The sequence below is a fragment of the Triticum urartu genome, chromosome 3A (genome assembly GCF_056163025.1).
Source record: "Triticum urartu cultivar PI428250 chromosome 3A, HENAU_Tu73, whole genome shotgun sequence".
In the NCBI taxonomy this organism is placed as follows: Eukaryota; Viridiplantae; Streptophyta; class Magnoliopsida; order Poales; family Poaceae; genus Triticum; species Triticum urartu.
Genome location: NC_141875.1, coordinates 576,633,418 through 576,653,202, shown reverse-complemented (window position 1 = coordinate 576,653,202; position 19,785 = coordinate 576,633,418). Strand labels below are relative to the sequence as shown.

The window sequence follows — 19,785 nt, the reverse complement described above, 5'->3', positions numbered from 1 at the left end:
TACTATGCGAACTTCTAGTGTATCCAAAGAAATTACATGTTTTTTTCTTTTCTTCTAAAAAAATCGTCTAAGAACTTTTTGTTTAGCTTGTTGCATTTGAACTCCTAGAGGCTTCAACAACAAATTAAACAATATGGCTAAACACACACTAGTCGTAGTCATAAACATGACTTATATTTTTTTATTTGTGAATTTACATGTTTTTCTCGCACATGAATTTCTCTTACATGAATTTTTGTTGTTGCGTATTTTGAACTCTTACGTTTCTTATTTTTGAACCTCCTCCTTTTTATAGACAAAACATGAATTTTTTTAACCCATTTCCACGAAGACACACACAAAGCACACACACACACACACATAACCATCGTATGCACAAACGCCACCACAACATCTCCATTGTTCTTTTGACGCCCGGTGCTGATTTGAATCCCATACTGTAGTTGTACTTCTTCATCAAGGAGATATAAGGAGCAAGCATGGAATGATTGAGTGGGATGAACCTAGGAGATGCCTACAACTACAGACCTTCTGGAACACTTTCTATTGACCTTCAGGGTCAATTTCTATTGACCTTTAGGATCAATTTCTATTGACCTTCAGTCTTTTTTTTTTCATTCCAACAAGTGAGCAAACTAGACAACAACACATAATGCTCCTATTTTTAGGGCTGAACTCAAGAATCTGGCGAAGCCGGCCTGCAACAATGGCCAATTTTTTCAGAGGATAAACGCAAAGAAATGTGTATAAAACCATAGCAATCTAGTGTCAATATTTTTTTATATGTTCAATAAAACCAGAGCAATCCAATGTCATAAACATCCATAGTCCAAAGAACAAAATGACCATAGTATATATGTACAAAGAAATCTTTTTTCTACCACACATGCACCTTTGTTCTCATACATCTCCCAAAAAAATCAGAGCCATCACCATTGAAAGCTAGTCATGCAATAGGAAAAAGATGAGCACTTCTTGCAAAAGCGAATGACTAAAAGTTGGTGGACAACTAGGACTATTTAAGTGAAGCGCTTGTAGTATTAACCTGTAGCTCCTTCATGTTAACCAATTCCACCAGAAAACGCCATGTATGGATTTGAACACTACAAACCACTATACTAATCTCTCCTTGCGTTGGCTACAATTGACTCGCTTGCGTCGGGGTGTTGTGCCAGCGTCAACAGCTCACCACCTTGGCTCCTTGCCGTCAGGTGGTGGAGGTTGGCAGTCTGGTGGCCGATGCAGCCAAACACCGCCAGACCGTGCCAAGAGTTCAGTTAGTTTTCTGAACTTTTCTCAACAGAACAAGCCAAGAGCACGCCAGACGACCTACGACTGCTCGCTGCTATGACAGCGGGGTATGAACTATAGACCTTCTGGAAGTTATCTAATCCTGTACTGTAGATTCAAGCATTTTAAACTCAAAAGATGCCTACAATTCTCAGTTTGTGCCTAACCTAGGAGTCGAGGAGATCACCACACAGGACCAGATAGAGGAGTGCAAGTGAAGCAACCTTTTTCTTCAGAAAATCAACAAACTGAACTTCGGAAAATCAAGAAACCGAACTTTAGAAAGTGAAACAAACTGAACTTCACAAGGCCCTGCAAAAATATACACGATTGTAGTCCACTTTAAAAACTTCAGAAAATCAACAAACTGAACTTCTAGAGGGCCAGATGCTGACCTTCCTCTTCGTAGTGCCGTTGGCGACATGTGGATACGAAAACAAAGTAGCACTAAATGCATGCCACCTTGGTAGCCACATACACAGGCTAGCTGAAGCTGAAGTAGCTAGCAAATTAGAACTTTGAACGAAAAAAAATTAAGAGGGAATTGCTCTCACAAGAAGTCTCCCTTTACCGGATTCAGCAGAAGTTGAACTGGACGTTGAGCAGCAGGATCCAGGGTTGTGTTGCGTTCATGAACGGCCGGCGGCTCCGTCGTTGAACAGCCCGGGGCTGCGTAGTTGAACGGCTTGGGGCTGCGTTGGGAGGACTCGGGGCGGCGCTGCAGATCGGGTCAGGGTGAGGGTGCTCTCCATTCCCCTGAAGAAAATGCTCTGAAGGACAAAACACACACACAAGAATAACTGCACATTAGGATTTCTGAATGGTCCTCTGTTTGTAGACGTAAAGAAGTTCAGAAGGATCCTCGGACGCACGCACACTAGTGCATGAACACACGCATTAGCACGTAGATCTCAGTTCCTCACATTCTACATGGTTAATTTTTTTAACAGCATATGAAATGAATTGTCAAATCAATACTCAGAAAGGGGCTCTCTTTTTATGGAGATACAGACCCAATCGTTCATGCTTCTTTTTTAACATACTAAGATGAACAGCAGAGAAGCATCCATACCAACAATAATGAATTTGCAAACAATATTGGAGAAACAAACATCAAACCTGTAGCTTGAACGAGTAGAGCTGATTTCGGAAGTAGTGGTGCACGGGTTCAAGCAAAAGCATGACGTGAACTACAATTTTTGCAAAGTTCATTGCCCCAACACACAGATCTTGCAAGAAGCCGAAAGAAATTAAACAAAATAGCAACAACCAAAACAAATCGGGCGGTGACGAGCTATGGCTCCCTGTGTTGCCGTCGCAGTGGAGAGAGAAGGAAGGTTGTGGAGGACGCGCCGGAGAAGAGGGCAAGCCGCGCTAGAGCAGAGGGAAGGTCGCGATGGAGCAGAGGGAAGGTCGCGCCGCAGGGAGGTTGGTGGCGGGGGTGGTCGGGACGGAGGGCGGCCATGGAGGAGGTGGTTGGGGCAGGCGCGGCGGAGGTGGCTGGGACGCAGGGCGGGGACGGAGGTGGGTGGGGTTGAGGGCGGCGACAGAGGTGGTCGGGGCGGAGAGCGGTAGTGGAGGTGGTCGGCGGGAGGACGACGGCGGCTGAAGTGGTCGGGGCAGATGTAAGTGGCAGAAGTGGTTGGGGCAGAGGACGGCGGCGTGGGTGTCCGGTGGCGACACGATCCAGGAGGCAAGCGGGACCGGCGGGGAGGGGAGGCGCGGGGTCGTTGGCGCGGGGCTGGCCGGAAGGTGAGGCGCAGGGCCGGCGGGGTGGGGGGCGCGGTGGCTTGGTCGGCGGGGATCCAGGGATCGTGGAGGCATCGTGACGGGGAGAAGGCCGTGGGTGTGGAACGGGCCGTTCGGGAGGTGCATAATGGGCCAGTTTTTTGTCTGTTAAGGGATCTCAGGAACAACCCCATCGAGCCCTATATAAGGCGATGTGATCCAAATAACTATTCTAATCCTAGGATTAGAATAACTAGTTGAATGCCGGTGCGTTGCCACGGACACACAAAATATGAAGTATATGATGTGAAAAGATTACTCGACAAAGTGATAGCATGGACTTGGATATTTTAAATGAGTGCTTTTTATAGAATATATTTTGATAAAAAAACAATGTCATAGGTAATTCAAAATCTATGAACATGGACAAACTTGTATTTAAATGTAGATAATAACTAAATCATCCGTGAAATTAGCACATCCCTTAAAACACCATAGACACAAATAAATATGACGAAACAGTCACCTACATAGTACATACAAACCAAGTACGTGATAACTACACTTATAAATTGAAACACACAATCATGCGTAATAGGCATAACCAATGTCTACTATCTCTACTACATGCGCCGAGCTTTCTTTGTATACATCCTGTGTCGGGGATCCTTTGTAGACAACTCGCTTGCTAGGAAAGCCCACCTCCACTCAATAAATTGCTGAACAAACTTCATATCAATCAACCCACCTATTATTTTCTGGCGAATATCTGCAAAAATATATATTATAAATGTTGCATTTAATAATATTTAAAATTTGTCTACATATGTTAATAACAATCGTAAGTAATTGATTTTTAGTTAATAAAAGTCATAACTACTCACCATCAAGTGCGCGTGCTGCAGTATGATCCGGGTTGAATGCAAGGGTGGTGTAATTTGAAGTTTCCAGATTTCCTATTGCCAAGATAAAAAAATATTTAGGTTGACATAACAATACACTTCCTTAGAATATGCAATACATGTATTGGTATAGATGCTTCAATTACCGTATTTGCAATCCTTACGAAGCATAGTGGCAAGGACAATAGATTTACTGCCTTCAGTTGTTGACCACCTATATGAGTTCTGAATCAAGTTGCCACCCCAAATCCCAACAACTATAAGTTTGCCCCTACAATGTGGAATTTTTTAAAATGGTAACCATGTCAAGGACTTTTTGAACTAATTTCGATTATTCGGTATAAAAGAGTTGGAACTATTATGTACCAAGTACACATACCACATATCCATGAAGGTGACCTCTCTATATATTTCAGCACCTGGGTATCCCCCAATGCGTTCATGTCCATCATAATGAACGACTATGCCAATTATGTCTGTGTCAATTATCATTAGTCAAAATTATATACCAAGATTATCACTATGTTAGTAAGTATTATATGCTTGAATGCATACCTACGAAAGTGTTTCTTGGACACCTCTGAACTTCTTGGAACGGCATCAAATGCTTGGGATATGTTGGAAATTGAAGTGAGAGAGACTCAACAAATGTCCTTGCGCTGAAGGAACACTCATATGTGTGTTGAATGTATCTACACTCCAGTTCTTCAAAGTTAGGCCACGTAGTAACACCATGAATGATGTACTTACGACCCATGTGCAATGTAATATTGAATCTATTCACTAAATCTTTTCCGGCAACTATAGCCTCGATTTTGGCACCCTTAGAATTGTTTTAGGAAATGTTAGATGATGATAAAACAAATGTCTATTTTAGCAATCTAACATGCTTGAGACTTACAGTTTTGTCCATAAGAATGAAGTGAAGCTTATCACCACTCGGATTAACCGGGAATTTGACATCTACCCTCACGCAGATGCTACAAGTCCTGAATGTATCAGAATATTCGATGTCGTCGAAGTCTATGAATCTATAACAAATAGCTTAAATTAGCTAACAGGGTTTTTCTTTTCTTTCATATATGAGAAAGCATGTTAAACTTACCTAGGCTCAACTGGTTTTTTTGTGAAGTTTGCAAATGTCCGCTGACGTCTAAGGTTAATTGGCGCCATCTAATACAGTTTAACAAAATATGTCACATTTAAATTTGGAAGCAACAGAGTGGCAATAAGGATAGATACAAATCAATAAAATTCTAACACACATGCATAGTACCTCTAAAGTTTGCAATTGATGCCTATTGTTATTGACTTGTATGATAGCAAAATCTGTCAATTGCTGAAGTATATGGACTTTTTGAAATAGATGCCAATCATGCCATCCGATACAACAAGAACACAAAGAAATAGAAAAGCAATGGCAGACCACGAAATCTATAGTCATTTTTTTTTCATACCCAGAAGAAGAACCTGCTGGATTTTCGAATGCCGCCTCCAACTTTCTTCTATAAAACAACAGTAGAGCTTGAACCAGATTTCCTGGGAGCAAAGGACATGTGAAAACAAATGTTTTTAGAGAGGCCAATAACTGGACCAACAATAACTTGGAAAAGGAAAATTCATCAAAGTTGTACAACAGGACTACTAATATATATGTGGCCTGCAGCTGCCAAAGTAAAAGAACATCTTTGAGAAGTGAAAATTGCTCTTTGAGAAGTGAAAATTGTTCTTTTGTCGCTAGATTCGGCCATGGCGACGAGTGCTCTCCCACCATTTCACTTGCAGCTAATAAAGCTTAGCAGGAAGAATCAATGAATAATTGTTAAGGTATGCACATGCTGGCTCTCAGATTAATTTTTTTAATGGCTGAATTTATGTATGCATAGTATGAATATAACGACTGAACCACGGGCATTCAGGTAGTATAATATTTAAAAGAAAACTGCTATCAAGAAATGAAGCAACGTTGGTTCAAGCCTCTAAGATGCAAGGATTTACTGGGAGAAGCATAGATTGCTAAAGGAAGGAGCTGAGCTCCATATCTCTCTCATGCATTATTTGTTTCCATTACATCCAAAGAAACTGATTGGCGGGAATGTATGTTACCTTGTTGTGTGGCAGGTAACTTCTCTGTTCAGACCTGGCCTGTATGTGGAATGTCGCAGGTGACCGTGGATGATAAAAAGCGGCAGTTGCAGCAGAGCTGGATGCGCGTCGTGACCGGAATGCGGCGAGTCTGCCCTGGTCCACGCGCCGCCGAGTCGGAGCAGCGCCACACGGAAAGAAGTCCACATAACCCCCTCAGATTTTAGAAATCGGTCACTTAACCCCCTCAACTTTAAAACCGGGCATTTGCCCCCCTGAAGTTTAGAAAACCAGACATAACACCCCCTGATAGCTTTGGAGGTGGTTTTGAGAGTGGTTTTATCCACCAGGCATGTAACCACATGATTTCTCGTGGAATGACGATCGACACTCATGCCATCGTTTCGGCCGTGCTTCCTTGCCATCAGTATCTACTTTGCCACTAGATGCTGCTACTTGCCCTCACTGGCATCTCAACGTTGATTTATATCTCCACACGAGACCAGTTACAGTTGGCCGCCTCCATGCCACCACACGCACATGCTGTATGCGGCTGCTGGTGCCATATCCGTTTTCACATTGCAGGCTCAGCTCTAGCTCCATGCAGCCAAGCACTCTCCGGCGACATGGGACGACGTCAACGAAGCATGCTGACGGTTTCGCTCAATCCTTGCTACGACTCTGCTATGTGGCTAGCTTTATCTATCCCAATCAATTAACATATGCATGCACAATAGACCCGGCTGATTGATCATGCAGCCGGCCGGAAGGCAACACACACACACGCGTACACAAGGTTCTTATCAATCTTTGCTTTGTCCGATTCAGTACTACTCCTAGTAGCAACGTACGTATCACTCAAAATGATCGGATCGCCACAAGCAGTGCCAGTTTCGGACAAGCCTTCGCGTTCTCGCCATGAACAACTCCAACCACTACTCGTCCATGCTGCCAACGACAGAAGAAGCAGCACTGCAGCAGGAGCAGCACCATCAGGCAGTACGAGTCGCGTCGTGAACAGTTAGGCCCAATGTGCACCTTAGCTTTTTCCTTCTGTAGTTATGTTAACTCGTGCCACATTGCAAAACTGCCTAGTGAAACCGCTTATAACAATGTGTGGGGGTGTTTTGTCTGGTTTTCTAAATATCAGGGGGTTAAATACCCGGTTTTAGAGTTGAGGGGGTTAAGTGGCCGATTTGTGAAATTTAAGGGGGTTATGTGGACTTCTTTCCGCCACACGCGGTGTAGCGCGCACCCAGCCGAATCACGTCGACCGCCACCGCCCCTTCACCACGCACCGAGGGCAGGCACGAAGCCGTCGTCCGCTCCACTGCCGCCGCTGATGTCGGCGCGAGGTGAAGACGGCAGCGGTGGCCCGATGAGTAAAAAGGAAGAGAGAATGAGGGAGAACTCAAGACAAGGGAGGTTTGCACCTTTTTATCATGCGGGGTGGGGAGATAACTGCCATAGCTCCACCATCGACGATCTCCACGATCACATAACAACGCTGACCGGCGGTTGCCAGTTTCGAGCTGACCGTCAGTTGCCATGGAGGAAATCGGGGGGGAGGGGGGTAGAGGGGGTGGGCGGGGAAAGAGGTGCTGCGGCGGAGGGGAAGCAGATCGGCCTGCGGCGGCGGACGGGGAAGCAGACCGGGACGCGTATCGCCATGCGGCGGCGGACGGGCTTGGTCTCTCGTCCGGTGGACGGGCTTTTTTTAATCGGTTCGCAGGCCGAGCCTTTTTTTCCTTGAGAGGTGCTACACACGACAAAAATTACACGATAGCTGGACGACGATGGAATCCAACCGCACATGCTTACACGACTGAGAACAGCAGTAGTAACTGGATTTGCTTGTCGTGCACAGGTCGGGCACAAGTATCATGCGTGAAGCTGTTTCGTTTTTCCTTTGCATTTTGCGGGCGATTCGTAGGCTAAGTGCATATATTCCCCAAGACTTTTTTTTCAAAGAGTAAATATTGTGTCGGAGAGTTTTATAACAGAGGGGAAAAAATTACATGCCTTTGCATATATTTGTTACCATCCCAGAGAGCATAAAATTGAAAATAAGATAATGAGTGCATCTGTCTTCAGACGAAGCTTAACTTTTTCCCCCTCCAATACATATTGCATCGCAAAAGCTTATAAATAAATAGCCACAACATATGGCAAATACGGAAAACAAATCCATGGAGATGAACAAATAAATTCTGATAAAAAAAACTATAGTCTGACTACCGATGCGTAGAGATCAAGTCCAGTTTATTATCTCTTATTAACTTCCTACTTGAGGCACTTGAGAATTTCTCGTACATCATACGGGATGTTGTCTTCAGCTTCATTCGCATGATACTCGAGCAAGTGTATCAACAAATTCTTTCTCAACTCATAACCATCCTGCATGTGCAATGTATGATGTTAGCATGCAATTTCGCTTCAAACTTTTTATGGACGTGTAATATAGAATACCCACCGTGCAAATTGGACGAACAAATTTGTTACCATGCCATGAGAGCATAAAATTGAAAACAAAATAACCAGATTCATTCCTGTAGATGAATACACTATCATTATCTTGGGAGGTTATGACAATAAATATAAAATGTGCATATTGATTTTCAGAGTAACTTACCGGTCTACGCTCGTCGGAACATCAATTGGTGATTTACGTGGCCAGAAAAATGTATCAGACTTCCAACCCGGTTGTGCTAATTCGAGTGCATCATTCAGGTAGAATGCAACCCTCTGAAATTTTAATGCATATCTCTCTGAAGATAAGGACGGAATAAGTGGGTCCAAAATAGATACTTGACGGGCATGTTTGTTGATTGCGAACAAGATGAAGTGGCCGAGGAATGCATGAGGAAGCAATATCTACAAGCAACACTCATTTAGAATAAATGTTAATCACGACTACCATATAAAATAGACCAAACTTACCCAATTACATGATGAGATGGTGTGGTCTATCTCAGTCGAGCTACGAAGCAATGATGCTAGCGCCTGAATATCTGGCTGTACCCGCGAATCTAAATCTCGTGCGGAAGCGAGGGCAGCTTCAATCACGGTCGTCTGGGTAAAAAATGGTTAAGGAACATGATGGTGACAATGATAATAATAATTTGTGATGTGCAGTAACTTACACAAAATTGTAGGTCCATAAAGCGCACAGGAGGATCTCTTGTCAGTAAGGCCTCATCATTTGCAAGTATACGTATAGCCATGTTGAAACAATCAATGTCCAACAGCTGGTCCCTGCGGAGTATACCTTGGATCCTTCTAAGACTTAATCCTATCGGATGGGGTTTAGAACTTCGCATCCACTTCCTGTAGATAAAAGTTAATAATTGTAACATTGTAATAGTGTATATTGAAACTTTATACTTCTTAGACATGCTCCTTACTCCAAGGAAGTAGCATCATTAATTGACATGATGTGGTGGCATAGTTCATCAACTAAATCTTGCGGGTCCGCGGCCATGATGGGGTTCCGAAGGGGGCTTTTGTCTTCGGCTCCATCATGTGAATCTTGCCGCTTACGCTTTCGGTCCTCCAAAAACTCAACATCAGAATCAGATACATTTTCTTCATTGTCAGATACATTTTCTTCATTGTCAGCCCGATAATATATTGGACTTCCTTTTAACTTATTAAGTTCTGTCTCCAACAATATGACAGCTAATTTTCGTCGAAATTCTTTCATGTCCTTCTACATATAGTAATTAAAAATAATTTGTTAAAAAGCACCATTGAGATGAAATCTGCTATTATGAAAAAAGAGATACCTGAGTGAAATTATCAGACAAAATATCTCCAGTCCAATACTCCATACAATTTAACATAAACAATCCACATGACGCGCTACAATATCAAAATATTTCCTTAGGCTTTCATCTCAATATAAATAAAGTATTTAAACAAGTAATAATGTTCATTGTACATGTCTCCATTTATTGTCCAATGTATATCTATTACCTCAATGTTTTGGCTAACAAATAAGACCATATTTTTGCATCAATAATGTTTTCACAAGACTATTCTATCATAAATTTCTCTATAATTCAGTTCAGATTATGAGATGTGTTCATCATACCTATCTGTTTGGATTGGCTCTTGGAACTTGTCTACGACTGTCCAATTCATAATATCGAGGTCCTGCCACCTATCACCTCTCTTAAACTCCGGCATATCACATGCGATTTTTAAATGCTTGTCAAGTCCTTGTAACTATTAAATGGAAAATTGTCACTACATATTAGAGCAAAGAGAATGTAATGTATAGAGGAAAACACAAGAAGCAGACATTTACCGTCATAGTGAGGTCACTGCGGCCCATTCCAACTCCAAGCGAGTCCAGTACCTGTATCTCTCGTTTCTTCGCATTGATTACTGATAGATACCAGTGGCATTTTCTGATGTTAACTGGAAGGAATACCTGAAGTAATAAATATTATATATCACATAACCACTTTCAGGTAAAAAGATGTGCTTCATTATATTATAAGTGTAGTGAGTTAAGACTGACCATGTCATGCTCCAGAAAAGTATTCACTCGTTTTACAATGTGGCGATGTGTTGCCGGGTCTATCTTATCTTTCTTAAACAGGGAAGACACAAACGTGCTTGCTATGTGTACCTTTCCATCCGCTCTATTTTGCAGATGCTCCTGGGCACTTATGCAGTATATGTATGCATTTATTACCTATAATTTCAAAGATATAATACATTTAAATTTTGAGACACTGATGTTTAATTACGAGAGTTTGTGTGGTTTGACTTACATCATCATGCAAAAACACATCATCATGCGTAAGGCATCTCATCTCAGCGTTCGTTAATAATGCATCATTGATGTGCACCAATTTCGTTTTTTCATGTAAGGACATGATTGATTTAATAATGGAAATATCGTCCGCTGTGCAAATATAATCTGTCATGGGACAACATGAAGCCAAATTAGTTACATATAAAAAAGGTCAATGAAATGATAAGGCTGATAATCACTGTGAAAGTAAATACCTTGTGGTGTAATATTTGTATTTTCTCTTCTTGGTTTGTTATGACGCGAATTTGCTATTATTTCTATTTGCACATCGATCTTGTTGATAGGTTCTTTTTCATGGTTAACAATATCCATATCTGTTAGCGACACATTCTGCATAGTGAAATATATGAATTAAATATAGTTCTGCCATATTATTTTTAGGAATAGTATAATAATTCATATGCAACATGCAAAATAAAAGATTAAAAAGACAGACATCTAAGAAATTTGATAGCAGTGACAGACTGTCTAAATACCTTAGTTCTACTCCTTCCGTTCTTAAATACCTCGGTTCAAACATCGACTACATACGAAGCGAAATGAGTGATTCTACACTCTAAAGTATGTCTTATACATCTGTATGTAGTCTTTTATTAAAATCTCTATAAAAAATTATACTTCATATTTAGGAACGAAGGAAGTGTAGCTGTGACTCACAGTCTCACTCTCTCCTCACCGCTCTCACTTTCTCCTCACCGCTTAGCCCTTTTCCCTTCAGCTACCACCTACCCAGCTCCCCTGTGCAGCCGCCGGCGCGTCATGGGGCGCATCCGCACGGCGCGCGACGGTGCGAGGCACCAATCCCTGGCCCAACCTCCCATCCCCCCGCCTCCGAACCATTCTTACGGCCTGGCTGCGCCCTCGCGAGCATCCCACACCCACTCCCATCACTCCCTGGTGTCCGGCGAGATCCGCCGGGCAGGGCTCTCGCGGACGGGCGCGCAGTCTGGGCGGCGGCATCCACCGCGCAGCGCCCCCTGCCCCCCCCCCCCCCCCCGACGGCGACACGCCGGTCGGAATCTTCTGCTGGCAACGCCCGGCGACCGGCGCGCGCCGTGCAGCCCAAGGAGACCCTGAGCAAGCCGTGCTCGCCCGGATGGGCGGAGTACGAGCAGGAGTGGATTCCGTGGTGCACCACGACGTCGACGGCTTCTCTTCGCCATCGAGCTCTGCTCCCCTCCCTGTGCATCAGGATGAAGGTGCTCACGAATCTTACCTTGTCACGGTCGACTCCCCTCTCTCCCTCCGCGTTCTGCATTGGTAGGTCTGTTGGATTGGCACCGCCGGTGAAGCAAAAAACTGGAGGTAGATTGAATCTCTCCTATATATATAAGGCTAGCTAGATGTGTAGTATCGGTATACGGTTAGGATAAGGTTGTTTATTTAGTGAGATGAGGATTAAACCTTTCTTGGGGTTGTTTGGATTGGATACGGACTTTTTGCCAATTCTGTTTCCCATAAACTCGTTTAAAGGGCTAACCACATGAAATTTGTTAGCGTACCCAAAATTATAGTTTTTTTAGGAACATAATTAGTAAAACTTGGTTTTAGTAGAACAGGCAAAGAACTGTGGTCAAGGATGCTAGCTTCCTCTTCCTGGAGATTCGATCTGCCAATCCTGACCAAATTTCGAATTGTACAGACCCACAATGCATTTAAACAAAGCCAAACACAATGTCAGAATCATACAGATTTATGCAAGGTAACCTGACATAAAAGTCAGTACTCTACAATGGTGACAGTCATACTAATGTACCATTTGTAAAAATCGAATGCAAAGCTTGGTCTGCATCTTTTGGCAAATAGCTTAAGGTTGATGTTTCTAATCCTGTACATGGTACTTTGGAATCACCTTCTTCATTGAATTTTGAGGCCTGAAATTGATGTTTAAGAATGTGTTAGAAATTAAGGACAATTGCGTGCTAAATCTTATCACAGAGGTATAGAAAAAAGCAGATCAACGGATTATGTTCCTAGTCTTCATATCGAAGTATCTGTCGCCTAGAAAAACTCATCCTTTAATAGTTGAGATAGTAGAGATATGAGGAGATCACTGATGGCTTCACTCAGCTTGGGTTCTTCATTAATTATCAGATACATAGTTCCTTGTCCATGTATTTCTAACAAGAGATTCTATGCAATTGAAGTTTAAGTCAGTTTTTATATTGCTATATATGAGATTAGATGCCACAGGTTTTGATCATATTAAAGAACATATGCATTAGAAAGAAATACGACACCTTAGTATTTTTATTCTTCTTTAGCAAGTCACTATCGAAACATCTTCCTCCTGCATCTGTTTGAAATTTCACGTTGTCTCTTGTTATTTCTAGCTTAAACAGGTACAGGACGGGTAGATGTCGCAAAAGGAATACTCATGGTTTCTGAAGACTGACTATGCCTGACTACTACACAGCAACAAACTCAGGTTAGTGTGCATTAATAAAATCTACAATAGTTATGTGGTTGTAATGCAGAAATGAACATACTTTACCTTGACTTGCTATAATTTGATCCGGTGACTTCATGTGCTAAGGACTTCCTTGTACACTATGTTCTTCATGGTCGTTAATAAGGGCTCAAATCTTTTTCGCTTCTTTGAATTCTTGCTTTCTTCCTTACCCTTGCCCTTACCCTTGCCATTGTCCTTGATGGCGAGAATCTTAATGTTCCTCTTCACTGTGGCTCTAGACAATGCGACGAAGAGCTGACCGTGAGAGAAAACCGGGTCCGGTAGGTACACCCCGACAATTGGGATGGTCTGCCCTTGCGCCTTGTTGATTGTCATGGCAAAGCTGAGCCTAATAGGGAACTGCTTCCTCTTGAACTTGAAAGGGAATATATCGTCATCGGATGGGCAGAGAGGTATCCGAGGAAGGAACACCCTCCTACCAGCATGTTGTCCTAGCACGATTTCTGCATCAATGGCGTTCCTCTGAAAACCCCGGACCACAAGCCTTGTGCCGTTACACAACCCATTAGCTGGATCAATGTTTCTCAACAGTATAACAGGGCAATTTATCTTTAGTTTGAGTGCATGCGGAGGCAGCCCGTTGGGAGTCAGGTTATTAAGGAATTCGGGGGCATAGTAGCCGTGTGGATCATCCTCTGCACTATCAAAATTGTGGTAGATCTTCTCTTCGCCCTGGAAGCACTCTATCATGCGCGTATTTATCTTATCAACGTTGTCGTTCTTGGTGGAGAGGATCGCTCGAGATGTCATGTAATTTGGATCAGCCATGTTGTCGTCCAGAGCAGGAAATACATGGTCGATTAGCTTCTCTAGGTCAGCGCCGTCTCCTGTTGGCGGCACACAAATATCTTCGGGGAGCCTTATGTTGCCTTCCTCGTCAGTTTCCTCGGTCCCGTTACCTACCCGTAGCAAGTAATCTGCGAACCACGGGTCGTTATGCGCCCTCATGTTGGTGACGAGCCTTAGCTGGCGCATGCCGTTCCAAAGGTACGAACTCCGCAGGGTCGCATCAATTATCTAACCCCGTGACCCCTTCCTGACGACCGGAAGCACCTGCCTGAAGTCCCCAACGAACACGACTATCTTTCCCCCGAATGGTCGGTCCCGTCGTCCCATGATGTCCTGCATGCTATTGTCTAGTGCCTCAACCGCTTGCCGCTTCGTCATGGTGGCCTCGTCCCATAGGATGAGTGAAGCCATGTGCAGGAGCTTGGCCGTCCCACTTTGCTTCGTGAAGCTGCACGACCCCCCATCTTCAATGTTGAGTGGGATCTTGAACCTCGAGTGGGCTGTCCTTCCTCCAGGCATGATGGAAGCCGCAACGCCTGGCGTCGCTGTAGCTAGCGCGATCTTGCCCTCGCCTCGAACCTTTGCGAGAAGTGACCTGTATAGGAAGGTCTTCCCGGTGCCTCCCGGGCCATCGACAAAGAATACACCACCATCACCAGCATCAACTGCTGCCAGTATCTCATCGTATGCAAGCCTCTGCTCAGGGTTTAGCGAGGACGCCAAATCAGCGTCGTTCGCGTCAACCTCGATGGCGGACTCCTCGGTGACTTCTCTGGCCTCACCTCCAGTAGTGTCATAGGTCTCGTCGATGTCCGGAAGAGGGAACAACGCTATGTCTTTGGCCATGGACTGTAGCATGCCCCTGATGTCAAGCAACACCATCTGCTCCACTGCTTTTGAGCACGCGTGTGTTCGACGGTAGTCATCAGACATCGCGTCTAGGTGCCTATCCCATAGACCGCGCACGTCACCTGGCTCGCGGAATACCAAGATAGTTGCAAAGAGCCTCCTGAGTGAGGCTGGCATTGCAAACTGTGTTGACTCTGTAAGACACTCGTCAAGTGTGTTGTCGGCCTCAATGAGGCCCAATCTCTCGGCAGCCTCACGGAAGCTATCACATAGCACTCTGTCCACGGTCCGCAGGTCCTCGAAGGATGTCTTGCCTGGTACGTGGTTAAGCAGCACTCGCAGAAAGTACCGCTCCCCCTCGGCTGGATGGGCTGACACGATTCGACCTACTTGGTGCTGCTTTTCTCTCCGCTTCCAGTATTTCTGTCTCTGCCATGTGAAACTTCCCGGAAAGTCCTTGTACATGATATCCCGAGCCCACACGTGCTGCTGATTAGCGAGGAAATACTCTGTCAGCATTGACTTAGATGCAGTATCACGGGCGACGACATCGGTCAGGTCCTCTCCTGCTTTGAATGTGACACTATTCATATTAGGGAGATGAAGCGGCAACTGTAGGACCGACGGGAAACTCTCAGAAAGGTTGAAGCCGAATATCCTCCACATCGCCTCCGGTGGAGTAACCCATCTCGCATCAACGTACCTTTTAATCTCGTCTACAACCCCGTTGTTGTCAGGCTGGTCAATGCTGAATGAAGCTCGATCGTGACCCTTGTATACATATTTGTAAAGGTACTTGACGGCCTTGATGTTGGAGCACACCTCGACATTTATGTGGCAGTTGAACAACCGCAACAGATAAGGGTTGTAAGGCACGACCCATCTGTTATCCAGCATTTGACGGCGGACCTTAGCCTGACGACCATCGTCCCGCCGTCGATAAACCGGGTATGAATCCTTCCCCTGTAAGGTGTTCTGGTTGAACGGTCGTGGGTACTTGCTCTTGCACTTCAAGTCTTGCATGCACACATTTTTGGGATTAAGATTGCCACATGGGCCGTGCATCATATGCTTCACGACCATGGCATAGAGCTCTGGATACTTATGCCTGTCCGGGAGCTCTGCAGATATGACGCGGTCATACTGCTCTGGCACCACGAGTTTATAATTTGAATTCATGATCAGCAGGAAGTGTGCATGGGGGAGGCCCCTCTTCTGGAACTCGACGACATACACATGCGCTACCACAACACCAAGGATGTGCTTTTTGAACAACATCTCTTTCATGGTCTCCAGCTTGGCCCTGAACACGCGTGCGACAAGATCTGGTCGGTCCTGGGGTGTCTGGCCAGGAAGCAGCTCATTCAGTATCTCCTCCCAGCTAGGATTGCATGTCATAGTCAAAAAGATGTCAGGCTTCCCATATGTCTGCACCAGTGCCATGGCGTCCATCTGCCTCTGCTTCATGTCTCGGTTGCTTCCTTGATGCGTCCCTGGCAGCACGATCCTCTTCCCAACAGCGCTCGCTCGCATCTCCCCAACCGCGATGCTATCCACAAGGCCTTGGTATAGATCGGCACGTATCTCTCTCTGGTGGTCCCTGATCCACTTCAGCCTACATCCCTCAATCTTGATGAACATGTCGACACCCCACTGCTGAAACAGGCGTGCTCCGTGTAGTATGGGGTTGAATATCGCAGGGCGCGTCTGTAGCCGGTAACAGTAGTAGTCCCTGACAGAGACACACAACCGGTTGTTCCCCTCTGTGGAAAGACGTGAAAGAAGAAGGTTAGGTACCATATGGAAGGATAGAGAACTTTTTCTGGCATATAAGCATACCAACCAGGCGCACCTGAATCGTTATCACGGTTTCCTCTTGGTTGTTGTGCAACCTCCCAAGGGACATTGTGCTTAGGGATATTTGGATGCCAACCAAGCTCCCCCCTTGGAAAAAAGAGGGGATACGAGAGCGGGTCATAACAGCCATCTGTGGCATGTATACTATACTTCTCGTTGTTGTCCCCATAGAGTGTAATGCTGCGGTTGAACCTGTTTGCTAGATCGCTTCCCTCGACCCAAATCGCAGCCACCTCGGATGACACGGGTCTATTATATCTTCGTTGGTCTAGCTTCTGGTCAATGTTGAGGTCTATCCGGTACTCCTCGAGGTTTTCCTTGTGGGCACCCAAACTCCTAAACTGTTGGGAGTAGGGGTTTTCCCTGAGGACGTCCACTAACTTGCTCACAACGTGCTGGTCCAATTGCTTGGTGGCCTCCTTTCGATGGCTTAAGCTGGGATCGTCATCGTAGAAGTACAACTGCAGATGTTCAGGGCGAGATCTTGGACCGAACGAGTGCAACCTGTGGTACATAGTGCCATGTGCCCGAAACGTGTACACCCCGGACTTCATGTTTGTGTAGTTGTTGTCTAGGCTGACGCCAAGGGTAGTGAAGGCAAAGTGCCCGTTGAAGAACCGAATGCTCTCCCGGAAATGCCGAGAGTCTGCATCCGCGCTAGACCATAACCTCATCAGCTCTGGGATAGGCTCGGGTTCATCTAGCTCAATCTCCCCGTTCCGACAGCAGAAGCCATCAGTCTCATATTGGAACTTCTTGGCCTTGCAATGCTCGCAGTTTGCAGCGTGCTTCAGGATGTGTGTGTTGTCTGGGATGTTCGAGTAGACATAGTCGAAAGGATCTAGGTCGATAGATCCTGTGTTGGAGGATTCTACGGGCTCATCGAGGTCCGTGCTATCAGTGTCGGATGCTGCAAGCATTGTGGAGATATAACAAGTCACGATGGGATGCACATCATAAACCAATAATATAGAGGGATGAGCAGCGAAAGGCGCCTCGGAGTACCTTCACCGGCAAATAGGTAGTACTCATCATCCATGATGCCGCTAAGGAAGGCATCCATGTCAGCTGTAACATTGTTGAGCCGGTAAGTAATGGTTTTTATTGTGAGTGCACACCAGGAGGGGAGTAAACATGAGAGGGTTACCATTGGTTCCGATGGTGTATGATGGCATGCTTGATGAAGGGGAGGAAGCCGGTGAAGCAACTCCTATGGGCGGTGCTTCTGAGCTTGTTGCTGCTCTGTTCACATCTAAGGTACTTGCATCTGGGCCTGGAGGCCTCCGCTTTTTTTGAAAGCTTGCATTACGACGATCTAGCAAAGCTGACTTCTCACCTTCTGGTATGCTTTTCCCGCGCGCTGTTCGTTTTAAGGCACTCCCTTGAATGTTCTTTGCTGTAATACTTTGTTTGTGAGCTCGCTCCCGAGCCCTACGCTGTGCTCTGCTCTCCTGCCTCTGCTCCCGGGCTTGATTCTGCTGGTCGTCTATTTGGTGATCATTGGTTTGCCGCGAGGGATTTATGAGTTCGCTGGGGGCATCATTATCATCCAGGGTACGACTAAGGTACTCGCCTGCATCGTTGTGGAGCCGTTAAATACTGGTTCAATGCACATGTACAGAACAAGTAGAGTAAAGATGGAAGGATTACCGTCTGATTCAAAGTTGTTCCCAGCCTTACTCGCAAACCGGGGGGCAGGGGCAGGAGCTGAAGCTTCGGATTCTCTGAATGCCAACGCATGAGTGCTCGACATCAGGTTGGGTGTAGCTAAGGTACCTGCATCAGGGTGCGGCATTGCGATGGATTCAGCGCAAGGGGTGTTGCGCCTAGCCGCGAGTCTCTTCTTGCGCTGAGCTAGCATGTTCTGCTTCTCCTTAGGTGATTTGTTTTGCAGACGTGTTCTTCGGCGGGTGTTTGTCTCTTGGTTGTCATGGACTGACATATTTTGGTAGGCCGCTCTTCTAAGGGTGTTACTCTGTTGCTTCTCCTCTGGTGTCATTCGTTGCCTGGCTTCTCTTTGACGGGCAGTCCTCTCCTCCTCTGTTTTTTTCCTAGCTTCTCTGCGACGTGCATTGATTTCCTCCATCTGTTCAGGTGTTAATCTATTTCACCATGCCATATATTGGTCTCGCCTTTTCTGTTTTCTATCTGATTTAATGATATCATTTGAAGCAATGTGCTCGGGGACAGTGTCTTCAGTGTCGAGTCCAAGTGCTATGTCTGAACCAATATTATGATCAATGCTTCTGTCTGTTCCTCGAAGTGATGCATGGTGATCATAGTAAGTGCCTTCACGAGAATGATTTCCTGAAGAACCATTTTGTTTAACAAATGTATAAATGCAAACTGAAAAAAAGTCATGTGTAAGGGCGATACCGATTGATGTTTCCACATGCGGCACTGGCTGAAAGGCCTTGAGATTGCCGGCTATAGGAATCATCATAGGCAGTTGCGTGGGCACATTGTCATCATCATCGGAAGACGAAACACTGTAGTTAGTAGTGCCTGTTTGTTCGCGTATGAAAAAACCAGATGGTGGTCGGTGTGTATTGGTGAGTTGTGATCTGGGTGTCCTCTCATATTCGACAACTGATAAGATTAATGTAAGTTAAGTTGTGAAGCTTATTGAGTACCTTATGTGCAGACATGTGATTGGCATACACATACCTTGTTTTCCTTTATCATAGAGATGCTCTCTGTCCTGTGACATCTTTCTGTCCTATAGAAGCTTAAATAAACCTGCAGTCTTTTTCCATTAAAAAATGATATGAATTGAATTACAAAAATGATATGACCTCTGGTGACTCATTTAACAGGCTTTTAGGTCTCACTTGTTCATTTTCATAGACATGTTCTTCGCATATGGTTTTCTTCCAAAGTAAAATGATTGTGCTATTATGTGTTGACGACTGAAGTTTGTATATTTCAGTTTATAAAGTGCAAGATTTTGTAGAAGTTCAACTTTTTAAAAAGAGGGCTCAGACATG

The 19,785-nt window shown here is 44.9% G+C and overlaps 4 protein-coding genes and 1 long non-coding RNA gene across 6 annotated transcripts; all 5 read right to left on the bottom strand.

Moving 5' to 3' along the window:
• Positions 1-218: 218 nt before the first annotated feature.
• LOC125545169 (uncharacterized) lies at positions 219-2,551 on the bottom strand. 2 transcript variants are annotated; one of them, XR_015598557.1, is made up of 5 exons: positions 2,410-2,551; positions 1,862-2,060; positions 1,686-1,783; positions 1,458-1,602; positions 219-698 (listed from the first exon to the last, which is right to left on the bottom strand). It is a non-coding gene; the product is annotated as an uncharacterized LOC125545169 (long non-coding RNA). The 2 variants fall into 2 exon arrangements; XR_007299927.2 differs by lacking the exon at positions 219-698 and having other exon boundaries at positions 764-1,602.
• A 1,090-nt stretch (positions 2,552-3,641) lies between these two features.
• LOC125548769 (replication protein A 70 kDa DNA-binding subunit A-like) lies at positions 3,642-5,093 on the bottom strand. The gene is made up of 7 exons (XM_048712314.2): positions 5,026-5,093; positions 4,822-4,951; positions 4,476-4,743; positions 4,300-4,396; positions 4,067-4,191; positions 3,903-3,974; positions 3,642-3,787 (listed from the first exon to the last, which is right to left on the bottom strand). Exons 1-7 carry the CDS (start codon positions 5,091-5,093, stop codon positions 3,642-3,644), a joined length of 906 nt encoding a protein of 301 aa, XP_048568271.1.
• Positions 5,094-8,288: 3,195 nt separating this feature from the next.
• On the bottom strand, positions 8,289-10,942 carry LOC147980596 (uncharacterized). Its single transcript, XM_087516922.1, has 11 exons — positions 10,787-10,942; positions 10,531-10,707; positions 10,315-10,440; positions 10,099-10,232; positions 9,791-9,866; positions 9,410-9,714; positions 9,149-9,332; positions 8,946-9,077; positions 8,638-8,879; positions 8,479-8,554; positions 8,289-8,402 (listed from the first exon to the last, which is right to left on the bottom strand). The coding sequence occupies exons 1-11, from the start codon at positions 10,940-10,942 to the stop codon at positions 8,289-8,291; spliced, it is 1,722 nt and encodes a 573-aa protein (XP_087373048.1).
• Positions 10,943-13,354: 2,412 nt separating this feature from the next.
• On the bottom strand, positions 13,355-14,278 carry LOC147980595 (uncharacterized). Its single transcript, XM_087516921.1, has one exon. The coding sequence runs from the start codon at positions 14,276-14,278 to the stop codon at positions 13,355-13,357; it is 924 nt and encodes a 307-aa protein (XP_087373047.1).
• Positions 14,279-14,320: 42 nt separating this feature from the next.
• LOC147980594 (uncharacterized) lies at positions 14,321-18,593 on the bottom strand. The gene is made up of 4 exons (XM_087515675.1): positions 18,449-18,593; positions 17,804-17,866; positions 16,794-17,708; positions 14,321-16,704 (listed from the first exon to the last, which is right to left on the bottom strand). Exons 1-4 carry the CDS (start codon positions 18,591-18,593, stop codon positions 14,321-14,323), a joined length of 3,507 nt encoding a protein of 1,168 aa, XP_087371801.1.
• Positions 18,594-19,785: the final 1,192 nt, after the last annotated feature.